We start from the raw sequence: 17,989 nt of genomic DNA on the forward strand, positions 1-17,989 counted from the left end.
TCGCGCATGGAGCAAATTCAAAGTCTTTCACTGGAGCTACTTTGCAATTTTGAAAATGTAGCTTTCAAAATAAATATTTGTTTTCTTTTCCCCTCTCTAATTATCTAAACTAAAGAACCAATTAACAGGCAAGAACTTATTTTACAAATTCCACAAATATTTAAAGGGCCTCATTACGAGGCTGGCGGTAGCCGTGCTTCTAGTACAGGCACGGTTGCCGCCGGTATCCCATTTTTTTTTCTGGCACCTGAGAATGGGCAATTACCAGGTCATGCCGAGTTTGGCGCACCCGGTAATTGACCCTTTGCGGGTGCCGGTCATGAGGGACTCCCCGTCCCCATTCGGCCCCATAGGGCTGAATGGGAATGGGACGTCGGATGCACCGGCACCATTCAGGGTGGTGACAGGCGCCCACAAGCACAGCATGCTTACCGGTACCAAGGTTCCCGGACCGCCATGCTTGTAATGAGGCCCAAAATCTTGGTTTTCATCTAGCACTTAATATCGCTGTGCTCCCACCAAATTACTGCTTGTCTTGTCCCACGCTCACTTAACTGCTCCAAGGTGATCTCTGCTTGAAGGGACTTCACTACTTTTCCTGATATAGGCCTTAAAACCAGAGCACAGGACCTTCATGCTTAAGGTAGGACAATGAAAGGCAGTTTAGAATGCCTGTTCCATTTCAAAGTTCCCATTGTCCTCCAATCAACTCCCAGGTTCTATCTTCTCCAATCAGTTGATCGGTCCATCACAGCCATGATGGTTTGGGGAGCACACCTTCTGCAGACAGAATAGTTAAGGGCCAATCCCAATTCACAATGAAAAACAAAACGGTGCCACTCAAGTTACTAAATAAAAACTCCTAATACCCTTTAAACACTCATGACCCAGCCCTGTCTCATGACTCAGACCTGACAGCTACATCAAGCAAACGATCACTCTTCACGTAAGATTTAAACATAGTCTTGCCAAGAAAACGTCAAACTCTATTTTTCTCCCACCAGTTGTTTCTCTAACTTGTCCCACAAAGCAATTAACCAGTCTTCCTGATAATTACTACCAATAGGGCCCAAGGGGGAGCCCCAACTCAGAACTAGGGCCTTCTTGCTTCAAGTACCTGGATGAAAGGCAGTTAAGAATCCTCATCAATGTTCATAATGCCTCATTGGAGAACAATGCACCAATCACTGTTGCAGATCTCTTTACCCATCCTGGAAAGGGCTCACATTCTGATTTTCCTAAGGAAGCAGTGGTTAAGGAAAAGAAAGGATGTCTCAAAACACACAATACTAAACCATTCTTAGTCTTTCTTTCACCACTTCATCACCTTAAAACTCAGCAGTTCCTATAAGTGAAACACCTCCCTACCTTGTACACTACAGACCTGACATTCATGTCCTCGTGGAAACATAATGCAGTCTACTCCAGAATCATGGCGCAGCCTTTCCAACCCATGCACAATGTGGACATTTCTCATGGAAACTGTGTTTTTTGTTACCATTACTACAGTCATCAGAGACGGGGGAAGGGCAGACATTCATAGTCAATTAATTGTACCATAGTTTTTTTAGAAAATACAGTGGTCTTGTGAACCAATTCAAAGTTCTTCCTGATTTTCACCTTAGTGAATCTGTGGTGACATCCTAACGCATATGTGCATGCCCATCCTATCTACCCATCTTATCGCTTCCTCCATCTCTTTATCTTCTCGCTCTGATTCTGTATACGTTACCATTTCAGCCTGTTTTATCAGCTATCCAAACATTGATTTCTTCCCATTTCCTGCACTTAAAGCCCTTTAAGACCGAACATCTATTTCCCTATTTTCTCACTCTCACTTCCCTCCTACCCTTCTTCATCCCCTCACACAATCTTAGCCACCGTTTGATCCTTCTCTCAAAACATCTCCACTACTGCCCTTATCTGCCGCTACCACATTTTCAACATTTGTCACTTTTGTCCTTTTCTGTCTTTTCAGGCTACTAACTCCTTAGCACGTCCTCTATCTTCTCTTGACTTGAATACCGATCTGCCCTATTACTTGGATTTCCCGCTTTCCATTTTACCCCATTTCGATCAGTGTTTAACGCTGCCGTCAACCTTCTGTTCTTCTTACTCGCCCATTCTTCTATGTCCCCCATTCTATTTTCAATCTCCCTTCTTTCATTTGACTCCTGGCTTCATATTCACTTCCTCTGTATAGTATTCAAATGTATCCAGGGCCTTGCCCCTTCCTATCTCTGGTCTTGTCTGTAGGTCCGTACCCGTTCTCTCTGCTCTCAATGACTACACTTCCTCTCAATTCCCAAACCTCTCTGTGTCCCCTTCCTTTTTTTAATTTCTCCCTTGTTATACTGAAACACTGGAATGCCTTGCCCTTCATTCCTCACTTTCTTGTGTTTTTTTCCATACTTGTCTCAAAGCGTGACTTCTCTCCTCTTTCTGATATCTGATCTGTTTCTTTCTTCTGCCAACATTGTATCTTTAGCATTGCATATTTTTGATGGACCTTTTTTCTAATCCCTGCACTGCTATTTGGCAAAAGTGCTTTATAATTGCACAAAACAAAATGTGAAGGGGAGAGCGTTGCCTTCATTGGAAGTCAAACATGTTCTCAAGTACTCACTCGATAGGACCACACAATTCTACAATACCACAAAGCTTGTCTTAGCCTTTGACCTGGACAAGAAGCCATTGGCTATTTTAAAACAGAGTTTGGCAAAAATGGGTTTCTGCTCTCATTGTGATTTTCTACAAGAAAGCACACAGGCCGCAGGACGTAGAGTTTAAACTAACTCTGAGAGCAATGTCTGCCATTATAACTATTACGTACAGGTGTCAGTACAGGACATTTGCCAGGTGGCTATCTGAGCAGTGCCCCACACATTCACTTAACACTACTGTGTGGAAGCGAGGTTTGAACAAGCAGTGCTATGAAACTTTTCAGTTTGGTGAGCCTCAACAACTAGCCTTCTTTCCTTAAACTTTCACATACTATATTTAGAGGTAAGTAACTTTTGATAGTTTCATTTTTACCCATACACAGAATACAATAATTTATCATTATGGTGTAGATAGTAATAGCTTCATATTTTGAGCTCTACTTGATCTATTTGTACGAGTTTTATCCTTTAACTTGTACCCTGTATGTGCAGGCTGAGAAAGAAGGCACAGATCAAAAACAAGAGGAAGAGCTTGAAGAAAGTCGGCCCTCCATGGACCTATTTAAAGCCATCTTTGCCAGCTCTTCCGATGAAAAATCATCATCTGATGAAGACAGCGAGGAAGAAGAGCTGAAAGAGGAGCTATCAGTAGAACCAGAAGCACCCAATAACACTGTACCTAACGTGAATGGTATGCAATTCAGTAAACACCTGATTTTATTTGAATTTTTTATTTGTATTTGAACAACAAAAGTAAAATTCACATACATTGAGAGGTTGTTTTGGATGCAGTCAGTCCTTGCTCCAACTCAAGGTCACGGTTAACCCACTGGCAAGTATTAAACACCTAACATGTACCCTTCAATTCATCATATTGTTTGTTTATTGATTTATATAGCGCAACAAACCCGGAGGTATCTGGGCACGTTGTACTAGTACATTTCAGTTTGTCAGGTTACACACAAGAGTATTTACAGTCATAATATACAATAATGCAAGAATAAGGCAAAGTAACGTACAGCAAATAGTTCAATACAACAATTTGTATAGCAGAAGTTAGCATACAATCTGTGAGGTGTGCTGAAGGATCTCATATGTCATTCGTAGCTAACCATCTTTTAGTGTTTTTCCTAAAGATATGGAAGGACTGTTCTGGTCTCAGACCAGGTGGCAGGGCATTCCATAGCTGAGCAGCCATAACTGGGAAGCTGCTGCCACCTGCTTTTTTCAGATTAAATCTCGGGACTGTAAGGCAGAAAGTATTAGCCATCCTGGTGGGACGTGCAGAGGATTTATTTACAATATTACCCCTTGGGTAATTCGGGGCAGCATTGTTTGGGCATTTGTGGATAAGGGAGACTGTTTTAAACTGGATTCTGTCCTTAATTGAGAGCCAGTTGTTCTTTCGCCTTGCTTCCGGGATGTGTTGTCTCCTAGGAATACTAAAGGCTGTTCTGAGTGCATTATATTGCAGTATTTAAAGTTTATTGACAATGCATTTATTAGCTCCTAAATATAATGCATTACAATAATCGAGTTTTGAGAGAATTAGAGGTCTTGTTAATGTGATACAGCTCTCAATGGAAAAGCCTGAATCAGCTTAGAGGTGTAAGCTGTAGCAGAAGCTGTGCCATTGACCTGTTTGCCTAGATTAAGAGCTGAGTCAAGGTAGAAACCTAATGTTTTTACTTCTTTTGCCACTTTGATGTCGAAACCGTCGATATTGAAGGCTGTGTATTTGTTGCTGAGTTTGATAAGGTTAGCCGGGGCTTCTAGGATCAGTAGCTCTGTATTGTCATCGTTCAAGCATAGGCCGTGGGATGCCATCCATGCCTGAATGATTAGATACATTTTGTTCACCAGGGCCAAGTCAGTATCGCAGTCACCAGTGAGAGGTATGAGGATCTAGGTGTCATCTGCGTAATTAGTGTAGGTGACCCCCAAATGGTTATGGTCATCAAAGAGTGGCTTGGTAAAGACATTGTTTATCGTAGGTGATGCGCACAATCCTTGGGGTACTCCGCATGTTATAGGTGAGGGGTCTGTGAGGCTGAAGGAGAGAAAACTTTCATTGATCTGTTACTCAGAAATTAATGAATCCATGCTGTGGTTTCGTGGGAGAAATGAGCCGCATTGGACAGATGTTTACAAAGCACTTTGTGATCTACCAGATCAAAAGCAGCTGAGAGATCTAGTAATAGTAAAAGAGCAAGTTTCCTATTTTCTTTGATTTCATCGATTTGATTCTTCAGATCTATCAGAGCCGTTTCAGTGCCATGTTGTGGTCTAAAACCAGATTGCCTGAGCAATTGCAATATTGTTACCACGTGCGTAATTCCAAACACGTAGTTCAGTACTACTTAAATCGTTTATTTCTTGGCCTTTCCTGACTTTACATTGGTCCTTATCCTGTACTAAACGGTCGCACTGAGCTGCCTATCTGCACTTTCACAGCTGTCTATTTTCATTGTTCCTGGAGGCTTGTGCTGCATTGACTTGTATGAAGTGGACGTTTGTTTTGCCTTTTGACTAAACTCACAACCAAGCTTTATGCCACCCTTTGCTATGATTTGCATTCATAAACACCATCATCACTGGTCCCATCCCTTTATTTCCATTCCCTTCCCGATTTGTGGAAAGTCCAATTTTGTTATTAAAGTAGCATATGCTTGGCAATCGAGAATCAGTTTATTAGCCACAAAGTCTGTTGTGACTATTCTCTAGGGTTGTCCTTTATCGGATTCATCTGTCCTTCTCTGGTGTTGCCTGTTAAACGCCCACCATTGTAGATTTACTTCTCATTGGTTTCTAATTTATACATGGCTCCAGCAGAGCATGTTTGATTGGCAGGGAATCTCCTGTGTGCAAAGACTTGTGTCACACTTTGTTTTATAGAGAACAATTTTGATTACCGACCTCCAAAGGCTTACTGTCTGTTCCAAACTTTCTAAAGCAGACAGCCTCCAAACAACTCTACTTGGCGTTTCACTTAAGTCAGTCTTATAATGGAGGTCTTAAAGAAGTGCTATCAGTACTTGGTGCCACCTTAGTTTGCACTGACTTATTTTGTGGAGTGCTCGGCTTCAGCCCTCTTCCATGCTTTCCTACTGGTAATGCAAGGTTGAGAAATGTCACCTTTCCTTCACTTGTTTTGCCCCTAATGCATCTAAGCATCCTGCGTGTTCATCAACATTATATTCCCTGGTTTAATGCTGGATTTCTAGGTATTTTCTTTTCAAATTGTTTTTATTGTATTTTGCATAGCATATAATACAACTGTAAAGATCCACCTCCCACCCCCCAACCGTTGCCAGAGGGACAAATGCTTAGTTCTATTATCTTCACAGAACATGCCAGCAGTACTCGCAGTATGTCCACAATGCTCAGTTCCCCTGCAAGTTGTAATTTCCCCATTCCAGAGCCACGAAGTTCCAAACTTTCTGCAACCAGTCAAACTCTGACAGTACTTCTCCCTGCTTCCATCTTTTTGCTATCACTAGCTATACTGCTACCAGTAGAATTGTATACCCCTTTAGTTGCGTCTTGATTAAAGTCCTATTATCCGGGTCCCACAAAACAGACATCCATACCATCATATCTGAATTTTCACTACCTGGTAATATATCTTTCATCTGGGTCCATACCTCTTGCCAGAATGGTGTCCAATCCCAGCTATCTTTCCCCAGCCATGTGTGCATTATATTGGTTTGTGCAGGTATAAAAGGAAGCAATGACGTTCTTAGCAACTTTAGTCTTGTGTGCATGTAACTTTTACTTAACTGGTGCCTTCTAGACCATTTGTGCAATTTACGTAGCTTTGTGGTTTTAAAATCTTTTAATTCGATCATTTGATTTTATTTAGTCCTTGGTAGGGAAACCGCTGTGTCACTTTGTTAAAATTGATTTTGTTTTTTCTAATCACATTTAAAGCAACTGCTGCCTCAATCTCGCCTCCAACACCTCTAAACTACAATACCCACTAGTATTGTAGTTTGTGTGTTCTTATATTTGCTAACTGGTGCGTGACAACAAGCCGGTCTGTGCCGGTCCGTGCTGAGGAGCGAGTAAGTGCTTTGTTGTTACTTTTACACAATATTTAATGCCTATTTCTTGGCAGGCATCCTTTGCAAATGATAGAGATGGGCAGAGCTAAATCTGAGCTCCACTCTGCCCCATCCATGTATTGCCGCGCAACCTCGTGTTTCGCTGACATGTTGACTCAGCATACACAAAGTGTGTCCTTCACTCCTCTTGCTTTGAACAATCAAACGGTTGTGAAGAATGCACACAAATAATTGGTTACTTACTATACCTTTGAATACAGTGACAAATATCTCCTCTCTCCAGACAAGGTCATGCAATATGCATAGACCTGAAAATTCCAGTGGCTCAGGGTGACTATGATTTGGCTGGCCATAATGTTTCTTCTGATCCCATAATTATTCAGAGGGATGGGGCTTCAGCATGCCACAATACAGCATGCCACAATACCTTCCCCATTACCCCAGCCAATGTCATGTCATACAGGATTCTAACCGGAAGATGAAGTTGGCACTCTTGAACACCCGCTCCATCCTTAAACATGCCACCGAGGTGGCAGACCTATGGACTATACACAATTACGAAATCATTTGTCTCACAGAAGCTAGGTTAAATGCAGCAACTAATCATACTGTATTATAAGCAACACCTCCGGGATACAAAATGATCAGATCAGATTGTGAAAAGGGCAGAGGTTGTGGAGTTGCTGTTATACTGAAAGACTACTTTAAACATCATGTTCTTAGCACAAATACTCTTGATAGCTGTGAACATCTCTTCATTAATATCGGGATTGATAATACCACCACTAGAAACATAATAATTATCTTTTGGCCACCCTCCAGTATGTCTTTATTTGAAGAGCAACTACTGACACTACTTGGAAGCCTTAGCAAATCTACTTCCCACGTCATACTTGCTCTATCCAATTGTCTTGGCTCTTGAATATTTATCTCGCCCCTCTTGCTCATCTGATCTCCTCCTTCTATCCTCATTTCTAGTGTTATGCCGATGACACACAACTCTCCTTCAAACATCCCTCTACCATCCTTGACTGTCTGTCCGCCATTCAGCTATGGTGTTCAGCAAACAATCTCTGTCTTAATGCCAGTAAGACGGAGATCCTTGTCTTTGTGACACTTGTGCCCTCTTTTCCCCCTACCCTTTAGCCACCCTCTTTGAGCCCTCTACCCCCACCATCTTGTGAGGGAAAAAGTCCCACTTTCAGTTCCACCTCCTCAGAGGCATTCTTCCTTTTATCACCTTCCCCCAGAAGCTCAATGTCTCCAGAGCTCTGGTCCTTTCCAGGCTGGACTACTGCAACAGCCTCTTTCTCAATCTCCCTCTCTCCTCTCTTTGCCCCCTCCAGCTAATCCGGAATAAGGCTACAAGATTTTATCCTTGGCCTCAAACCCAGGCACCGTATCTCTCCAGCCCTAAAATCTCTCCACTGGCTCCCAGTGGCTGCAAGGATCAAATTCAAGACCCTCTGCATCATCCACAAGGCCTTCTAGTGCCTGGAACCACGATATCTCCAACTTTCCCTCCCTAAATACTCACCTACTCGAGCCCTACACTCCTCTAATTCCAGCTCTCTGACCGTCAAACATTTCTCTAAGCAGAAAGTGGGGGACCAGCTCTCTCTTCGCGGTTGGTGCCCCCCTTTGGAACAGCCTTCCTGCCCTTCTCAGATTTGAGCCGGACTGCCTTAAATTCCGGAAACTGCTCAAAACTCTGCTCTTCTCTACTTCTTTCCCTCTTTGTCTTCCTTGCTAATCACCCCACTGCCGCCCTGACCGGTGACCTGATCCTCATGAACCTCACAGGCTCTGAAGCCGTTCCTCCCATCATTAACAGCACCACCCCCCTTTGCATTGCCTTGCGGGCCTCCTGCCTGGTGGCCCCACATACCACCCTTGAGAGATGCTTGTACTAGCACTTATCCTGAGGTGCTCCTCCTGTCTCCCCTTAGCACTTCCGCCTTGGGCCCTCCTCCACCACCTTTCCACTCCTCTGCTCCCACTTTCGATCCCCATGCCCTGCACGTCTCATCAATGCACTTGCACGGCCGAATGCCACAAGGACTAGTAGGACCACAACTGTACATCATTTCGAATGGCTTGTGTCCTTCCACGTATTCCTCATTTTATGATAATATATCTGCAGCTTCAGCTGCTTCAGAATTTATTTTTTTCGACAGGGGGGGCTGTGTGCCGTCTCGTCGAATCGATGTCCTTCGAGGGACTCCATTCGACCTGTCAACGTCATCATCAGTATAAGTAGCGCACGCAGCACCCGTTGGCTTCAGTTCCATTTTTCCGAGCTAACGCTTCAAGAGAATTATGGCGCGATTCGGTTCTTCTGCAGAATTTGTTAGCATTTTCGTCCGAAATGTCTTCTTCGTTGACTCCATCAACACTTAAGACGGGCTTTGAGAAGTGCCAAGACTGTGGATCGAAGATGTCGATCACCAACCCCCACCGCATATGTCTGTGGTGTCTTTGTACCGGTCACCGTACCTCCGAGTGTGGCTTCTGTCAGGCGATGGCCGAAAAGGATCTCAGGGAGCATAGAGATAAATTGGCAGTGGGGAGGTTGCCTTCGAAGTCTCCTTCGAAGAGTTCAAAGAGAAAGACAGATTAATGGAGGGATTCTTCTCGAAGTAAAAAATCAAAACTGTCTCGATCTAGAAGTCGATCACGCCGTTCTACTTAGTCTTCCTCGAAGAAGGCCAAGGAATGGCATCATAGGTCGCCTTCGACCTCCAGTGCTCCCTTGGCTGAGGTAATCAAGTACCCAACTAGATCGGACTCCCCAGCAAAGTGGGATGTGTTCCATAATGAAATGCTTAAGATCTTCCAGAATGTGGCCTCGACCCCCTCGAAGGACAAGTGGAAAACCCATCCCCCTGTCGATCTGCAAAAAGATGACAAAGGGAAATCGAAGACAAAATCTTCGAAACGGAGCCTTAAGCTGGTTCTACATCAAGAAACATCTTGATCTGACGAGAAATCGTCAAGGGCTTCTGCGAGTCAGGAGCCCAGCCCATCGAGGGTTCCGTCGGAGAAACACAAGAAGTCGACAACATTGATGCCTTCGCTGACACCGTCTGCGTCTGAGCCGTTGACACCATAATCGAAGTTGACGCTACCTGACGCGATCCCGATTTCGAAGCCATTGTCGACAATTACCTCGAAATTGTCAAAGCCAGTGGTAGTCCAGGAAAAGGTTTTTAGACCTTTGGCTAAAAAAGACTTTAAGTCTTTATCAGCCATCTATAAAGAAGAACAACCTTTTGATGATAGCACTAGACCGTTTGGGTTACAATTCGGCGCCCCTAATGTGCCAGAAGAACTAATCTCTGATGAGTCCAAATTAAAGGACTTATATGACAACCTTCAGTCAGTCTCCTGAGTAGTTTGGCAAACCTTATCCAACTGAACATGCGGACTCCTCATATAGAAAACTAATGAGTAAGGTTATAGAATCATTTTTAGGCTGGAGCAGGCCTACTCCTACTTTTGAACAAGATGACATGACAGACTTCTTGGACCAGGGTCCCCAGAAACATCCAATTTTGCTGTTTCACACTACATTACAAAAAAGGGTCTCTGCAAACTAGGAGATACCACAAACTGCGGCTGCAGTGAATAAATATTTTGCAAAAAAATACAGACCATCCAGCAGCGACCCAGAGTATCTCACTAAACATCCGACACCAGAATGTTTGATGGTTCAGGCTGCTAGATCTACCAAGCAGTTAGCATACCCATCCATCCCTCGTGATAGGGACGATAAGAGACTGGATGCCTGGGCGACAAAGGCTTTTACTGCTGGCAGTATGGCATTAAAATCAACCAATGTGACTTGTACCTTGTCATGGTATATGTTTACCCTGTGGGGCTGCGTAGCTATGGAGGTTGACCACATCCCTGAAGGGGAGGAAAGAGACGGCTTCCTGGCAATCATCAAGGATGGTAAGGAGGCAAAGGGTGAATCTCTCCAGTCAGGTCTGGATACTGCGGACAGCATCAGCAGATCCATGGCAGCTAGCACAGTGTTACACAGATTTGTGTGGTTGAGGAAGTCCGGGTTGTACGTGATTTCAATCCAGCACACCAACTATGTCAATGCCTAGTATGGGATGCCCAATGGAAACCCTTATTTATATATTTTTATGTCAAAGTTCGTTTAATTCTGGATGATGTACCCTTATATAACGCCCCTCTCTTTGAATCCCCCCGGTCTCACTTAACCACGAAATAGGTTTGTTTTGCAAATTAAAAGATTTATTTGAAGAGTTGAACAATATATATATCACACTTTTATAAATATGGATAATGTCTGAATATCACATTTATGAATATGAACAATGATCAGCAATGGGTAATATTACAATATCAACAATCTCTTTAATCAGTTAGGAGTAGGAATGGAAAAATAATGTAGCAGAGAATACTTTGTATGGTTCAAGGAAATGCAATAATAGGAAAGAATGCAGCACAGAAATAAGACTTGATATGATTTCAATCAAAAGACAATCTAACCACTTTTTCCCCCTGTTATTACTCACTCCCCCCACTATGCAATATGAAGAGATGGAATGAGGGCACACAGGTATCAGGAATAACAATCAACAATTGCAGTTTCAATCCCGATTCCCCCAGCAAGCTTAGAGAGAACAGTAATGATTTTATGAACAGGTCAAAAATGCTTTTAAATGTGATTTTAATTGAATGGGAAAAATGCTAAAATTGATTTTAATTCGCTAAATGGGATTCAGCACTAGTGAGAGTGGCTTTGGATTGGTTCAGGTCAACACTTGCAATGATTGCAGAATGATTAGCAGATGGAAAATGAAATTCAGAAGTTGAAATCAAGAAATAGCTTGTTTTTCTATGGAGTGAAATTTAGCCACATGCAAAATCGCGGCAACTTTTCCACATGCGGGAAACGCGATTGCGGAAAAACTATAAGGAATTGGAATGTTGTTTTGGGTTCGATTGAAAGCTGAGGATGTTAGCCTCATAATGACGTTTCTAGGACATATGGTTCAAAAGTTAGAGGTTTTTGTGAAGGTAGATTTTTTAGAAACAGAGTCAAGATTTCAAAATGAAAGATTGCGCTTTAAAGATTCTGAACCAATATGGATTTATACTAAGGGGCTATGAAAGTACAAGATACCCAACGGGACAACCACCAGAACAGGGCGCCTTCCACTCTGATTGTTGTGCGCCAGGACACGACTTTCTTCAGAAAATATCAGCGCATAGATGATTATTGCTACAATTATCACAGACTATATGATGAGAAGAATTCAGGATGGACACAAGATTCTATAATGCAGTTCTGGACAGGTTGAAATGGATTGAATAGGATTACTTTAAACTAAGAGATGACTATGGACAGTTCTAGACTAAATACTCACTCCTTTGGCTTTAGAATGGAATGGGCCCGTCACAGATCTGGTCAAGGGTTTGGCTGAGATTCGCTTGCCACCGGACAGGTCTCAGGCACTGGGTTCTGCTCTCAGCATGGCACTCTGGTCTGCCCGTCCTCTTGGGCTGGATCTGACGGGTTGGTTACAGCTCTGCTCTATGGATCTGGATCTTGGTTCTAGCACGGGGTTCTTAGCTAGAATAGCAAAACAGCTCAGCCAGGCTGTTGGATTTTGAGGTGCCCCTGGAAAGTTTAGGGGTTAGAATCAGGTTGCTTAAGATTCTGAAGGCCAGCTGAGAAGAGATCAGCTTTTTGGGTTAGGCCTCTCTGCTTCAAAGTTCTAGACTCTGGCTCTAGAGTCTATGTCTGGATCTTTGTCTGGAGCCTGGGTCTTCCTGCATGGTGCTTTGCCAAGGAATCAGTTGAGTGGAAAGCGTGTGTCTTGTCGGTCCTGAGCAGTCCCTATTTATCCATTTCCAAAGGGGGTGGGGAGGCTGATTATCTATGCCCAACCCTCTAAGGATCTGATAGGTCAGAGAATTTCCCCTCTCCTGATTTGAGACAGGAGTAGTGTGTCATATGTGTCAGAGTGACACTGCGTTTATGATCCAAAAGAAATCCCTCCCCTTTGCTTTTACATAGATGCTCTATTTTCACCAAAAAACATATTTCCAAGATGCACAACTTGTTAATAATACATAATTACATGACAGATTGCCTAAGGTACATTTCGAGGGGATTGGGTCCTCCGACGTATTCCATATCTATGACATGTAATCACCACAGCTGTGCTGCTTTGGAAAATCTTCGGCTCCTGCGTCAATGACGTCGATACGCCGCCCTCAAGGACCTCCTCCAACGGCCGACGTCACTGGATGTTATAAGTAGGACGCACGACGCCCGTAGCCTCAGTTCTGTTTTTTCCGCGAACGTGTTCGCTTCAGAGATCTCAGCGTGCCTCGACTCTTTGGAGTTTCTGTTCTTTCTCGGTTCTTCGAACCTGTTCGTGTTGTGAAGTATATTCTTCGTGAAGATGTCTACCTCATCTTCCACCCCGCGTCCGGGCTTTAAGAAGTGCAGTGACTCTGGGTCCAAGATGTCGGTGACGGACTCGCACGACGCCTGCCTCTGGTGCCTTGGGGAGGCCCATGACACGGATGACTGTGTCGACTGCCAGTCGTTCACATCGAAAGCCTTGCGGGAGCGCAAGAAGTTGTTGTCGGTAGGTAAGGTGTCCAAGCCACGGAAGTCGAGGTCTGCGGGGCTGTCGACGGGCGATTCGAGGGTGACTCTCCGCATCGTCGTCGGAAGTCCAGTGGGTCTCGGTCCCGGAGTCGGTCCCGCCACTCCTCTGCCTCTTCGAGGCACTCCCGGAAGTGCCGTCATCGGTCGCCTTCCCCATCCTCATGCGAGGACTCCGCCTGCCGGTGGGTCGCTTATCCCACCAAGCATGCGACGCCGGAGGAATGGGCTTCCTTTGGGAAGTAGATGTTAGCGATTCTCGAATCGCAGGGCACTGGTCCGTCCGCGCCTCCGAGTGGGGTCGGTCGTGATCGGTCGAGAGACACCGCTCGCACGCCTTCGGGCTCAGGTGGTCGGCACGATTCGCGGGAGATGTCCCGTTCAGGCAAGGGGAATCGTTCTCATCATGCCCAGTCCAGGTCCCGGTCCTCGACGCGCTCGAGACCGTGTGCACCTGTAGTGTCTTCGAGGAAGACATCGACGCCGAGGTCGTCGACGGACTCTTTCAAGGCCCCGCCTCCGAAGAAGTCGTCGACGCCATCGGCGCCCAGGCTGTCGAGGGACACGCTCGTGGCTCAGGCCTCGAGGCCTGTGTCGACGCCATCGATGCTGTCGGCGCCGCGTTCGGCATCGACGCTGATTCACTCAACGCCCTCAACGCCTTTTGAGGCTGTTCCGACGGGGGTACACCGGGGCTCGGTGGAACCCCCTAGAAAGGCTCTGGCCAAGGTCAAGCATGGCTTTGTTCCACATTCTGTGCCTTCTTACTGTCATCTTGAGTTTATTTCAGAGGTGGATGAGGGCTCTGATGATGGAATGGTTCCTGATACGGGCCATAGCCAAATTGAGGACCTGCGGCAGTCCCTGCACGATGCCAGTGGGCTGGACACCTCTCTGGAGGTGGAGTTTTGTAGGCCTGAGCCTGGCACTCATGCCGACTCCTCGTACCGGCACCTTATGTCTAGGGTCACCGAGTACTTGGGATGGTCTGCTCCCCCAGGGGATTTTCTTCAGGGTGACCTTACGGATATCCCCGACCAAGGTCCACCGACTGACCCGGTACTGCCATTCCATATGGCTCTACAGAGGGGGGTGGCGGCGGCTTGGACTGCTCCGGAGAGTCTCCCGGCAGTGGGCAAGTCTTTGCTGCGAAAATACCGTCCAGCCAGTAGCGACCCCTGCTACTTGACCGAGCACCCCACTCCGGAGAGTTTGGTGGTGCAGGCGGCTACGGCCCTGGCAAAGCAGGCGTCGCAACCTACCATCCCTCCTGATAGGGACAACAAGCGTTTTGACGGCTGGGCGAAGAAAGTGTTTTCTTCAGGGGGTATGGCGCTTCAGGCGGCCAACTTCGTATGTGCCTTGTCACGTTTTATGCACACTCTGTGGAACTGTGTTTCCTTAGCGGCTGAACATATTCCCGAAGGGGACGAACGGGATGGTTTCCTTGCCATGGTTCAGGATGGCAAGGATGCCATGTGTGAGGCCGTTCAGTTGGGTTTGGACATGGCAGATTGCGTCAGCCGGTCCATGGTGGCGAGCACCGTGATACGCAGGTTTGCGTGGTTGCGGAAGTCGGGGTTTGCTCCTGATGTGCAGGCCCGGCTCCTCAACATGCCCTTTGACGGGGGAACATCTTTTTGGCAGCAAGGCTGACGAGAGCCTTGAGAGGTTGCAGACCTCCAAAGCTGCAGCAAAGTCGTTGGGCGCTGCAGTTCGACAACCTCCGCCTTTTCGTCCTAGGGGACAGCAATGGAGGGGATGTTCCTTTCGTTATTACTCATCCTTTGGTAAAGCGAGAGGAGCTGCCAGTCAAAGGGGCCACCGTAGGAGTGCCAGAGGTGGAAAACAAGGTACTCGAGGTGCCAAGGCCGCTCGGGCTGTTGCCTCTTTGCCCTCAGGCAACGCCGCAGCCGCTTCAGCTCAGTCATGAGGCCATGTCTCGTGGTTCGCCGGTTGGGGGAAGGCTGGCGCTACGTCTTGCAGAGTGGCGCGCCATTACTTCAGAGGTGTGGGTTCTGGCGATCATAACCCTTTACGGCAGAGGCCTCAAGACAATCCACAGGGCAAACTCTCTTTGAAGAGTCCGGATACGCTCCTTGCGCAGGAAATTCGATCCCTGCTGGAGAAAGGCGCCATAGAACTGGTGCCTGTAGCGGAGAGGAACAAGGGATGGTATTCCCCTTATTTTTTGATTTACAAGAAAGACGGGGGATTGAGACCCATCATGGACTTGCGCGGTTTGAACAAACTCCTCTGGAAGAACAAGTTCAAGATGGTTACTCTCTCTCAAGTCCTCCAGGCCCTTCAACTTCAGGACTGGTTGGTGTCTCTCGACCTCAAGGACGCTTATTTTCATGTGCCGATACATCCAAAGCACAAGAAGTACCTGAGGTTCGCGGTTGGCCACTCGCACTTTCAGTTTCGGGTCCTGCCGTTCGGATTGACCTCCGCCCCGAGGGTCTTCACCAAGCTCATGGTAGTGGTGGCAGCGCACCTCAGGAAAGGGGGGGGATTCATGTCTACCCCTATCTGGTTGACGATTGGTTGATCAGGGCGCGCTCTCCTGAGCAAGTCCTGGATCATCTGTCAGTCACCTGCCACTCCCTCCTCAAGCTGGGCTTCTCCCTCAACTTAATGAAGTCCCATTTGACACCAACTCAGAGGCTCCAGTACATCGGAGCTGTGCTCGATACGTCCCTGTGGCAGTGTTTTCCTCCCCAGATGAGTGCTCATCACATTCAGCAGATGGTGCACAAGTTTCAGCTTGCCCAGAGTCTCCCAGCATTCGAGTTCTTGAGATTGCTCGGCCTCATGGCATCCTGTATTCTTTTGGTGCCAGAGGCCAGGGGTCGGATGAGATCTTTGCAATGGGCACTCAAGCTCCAGTGGTCTCAGTCCTCCGGCAGGTTGTCGGACCCTGTTCAGGTGCCGTCCTCGGTCGCCCAGGACCTTCTGTGGTGGGCCGTCGAAGACAATCTGATGAAGGGGGCTCCATTTTGGCTACCCTGGCTGGAGGTGACGATCGTGACGGACGCATCCCTCACGGGATGGGGAGCTCATGCCAACGAGTTGACAGTCAGCGGTCGTTGGTCTCCGTCAAGAGTCCAGACTCCATATCAATCTGTTGGAGCTGAGGGCTGTCAGGCTAGCCCTGAAGGCTTTTCTGCCGACTGTGCGAGGGAAGAATGTCCTGATCCTGACGGACAACACGGTGGCCATGCAAAACCTCAACAAAAAGGGGGGGCAGGGTCACTTCCTTTGTGCAGGGAGGCAATGCAGCTCTGGTTCTGGGCAATCCAGCAGGAAGTTTCGATCTCGGCAGTTCATCTGGCCGGAGACGAAAACGAGACAGCGGACGCTCTGAGCAGGCAGAGCGCAATCTCTCATGAGTGGGAGTTGGCTCGGGAGATTCTCCTGGAGCTCTTCGATCCGGTCGGGATTTGAACCTTGTACTCAAGTTTCTGATGGGTGCTCCGTTTGAGCCTTTGCATTCATGCCCTTTGAGACTGTTAACTCTTAAAACTGTATTTTTGGTTGCGGTTACTTCCGCTCGCAGAGTGAGTGAGTTACAGGCACTTTCAGTTAAGCCACCCTTCACTGTGTTTCATAAGGACAAGGTTGTCCTTAGAGTTCGTCCTTCCTTTCTTCCTAAGGTGGTGTCAGAATTTCATTTAGGCCAGAAGGTTGTTCTTCCGGCGTTTTATCCTCCTCCACATCCTGGTAAGGAAGAGGAGATGCTCCATAGGCTTGATCCTAGGAGAGCGTTAAGCTTTTATATTTCACGCATGTCCCAGGTCAGAGTGGACGATCAACTCTTCATTGGTTACTCTGGAAAGCGTTTGGGACAAGCTGTGACGAAACAGACTATGTCTCGCTGGATTATTCTGGCTATTTGTAACTTCTGTGATGCAGCCACCTGGGCTTCGGTAGATAATTTTGTACGTCATTACTCCCTCGATTCCATCCGTGGGCAGGATCTGGCCTTTGGCAAGGTGGTCATTTACTCCGCAATTTGATTGGGCATTCTAAATTTCTGTTTTCTAAATTCTTTTCCCACCTCCTTGCATTGGCACTGCTTTGGGAGTCTGTCATAGATATGGAATACGTCGGAGGACCCAATCCCCTCGAAGAACAAGTTACTCTCTTACCTGGTAATGTTCTTTCGATGGGATAGTCCGGCGACGTATTCCATATCGCTCCCTCCCTGCTTTCCTTGCTACAGAATTTCTTATGCGATTGCAGCTTATGTTTCCGCAAGGCTGCGTGTGTCAGACTGGCAGAAGACGGGTGCCACACGTTCTGGGAAAAAACTACAACTGAGGCTACGGGCGTCGTGCGTCCTACTTATAACATCCAGTGACGTCAGCCGTCGGAGGAGGTCCTCGAGGGCGGCGTATCGACGTCATCGACGCAGGACGCCGACGATTTTCCAAAGCAGCACAGCTGTGGTGATTACATGTCATAGATATGGAATACGTCGTCGGACCATCCCATCGAAAGAACGTTACCAGGTAAGAGAGTAACTTTTTGTTCTGTCCAACTCTCATTTTCCTACGAGCTATGGTTCATAAATGACAACTTTTTCACTCTTTTGGTGAGTT

The 17,989-nt window shown here is 46.5% G+C and overlaps 1 protein-coding gene across 2 annotated transcripts in view; it reads left to right on the plus strand.

Annotated features, from left to right (window-relative positions):
• GPATCH1 (G-patch domain containing 1) overlaps positions 1-17,989 on the plus strand; it is a 952,962-nt gene that overhangs the window by 712,614 nt on the left and 222,359 nt on the right. For both annotated transcript variants that reach the window (XM_069639172.1, XM_069639180.1), the window contains exon 16: positions 3,156-3,354. In XM_069639172.1, coding sequence (XP_069495273.1) covers positions 3,156-3,354 — 199 coding nt within the window. The remainder of the gene's footprint in view (positions 1-3,155; positions 3,355-17,989) is intronic.

Source organism: Ambystoma mexicanum, chromosome 1q, assembly GCF_040938575.1.
Source record: "Ambystoma mexicanum isolate Mex_15411 chromosome 1q, UKY_AmexF1_1, whole genome shotgun sequence".
Classification (NCBI taxonomy): domain Eukaryota; kingdom Metazoa; phylum Chordata; class Amphibia; order Caudata; family Ambystomatidae; genus Ambystoma; species Ambystoma mexicanum.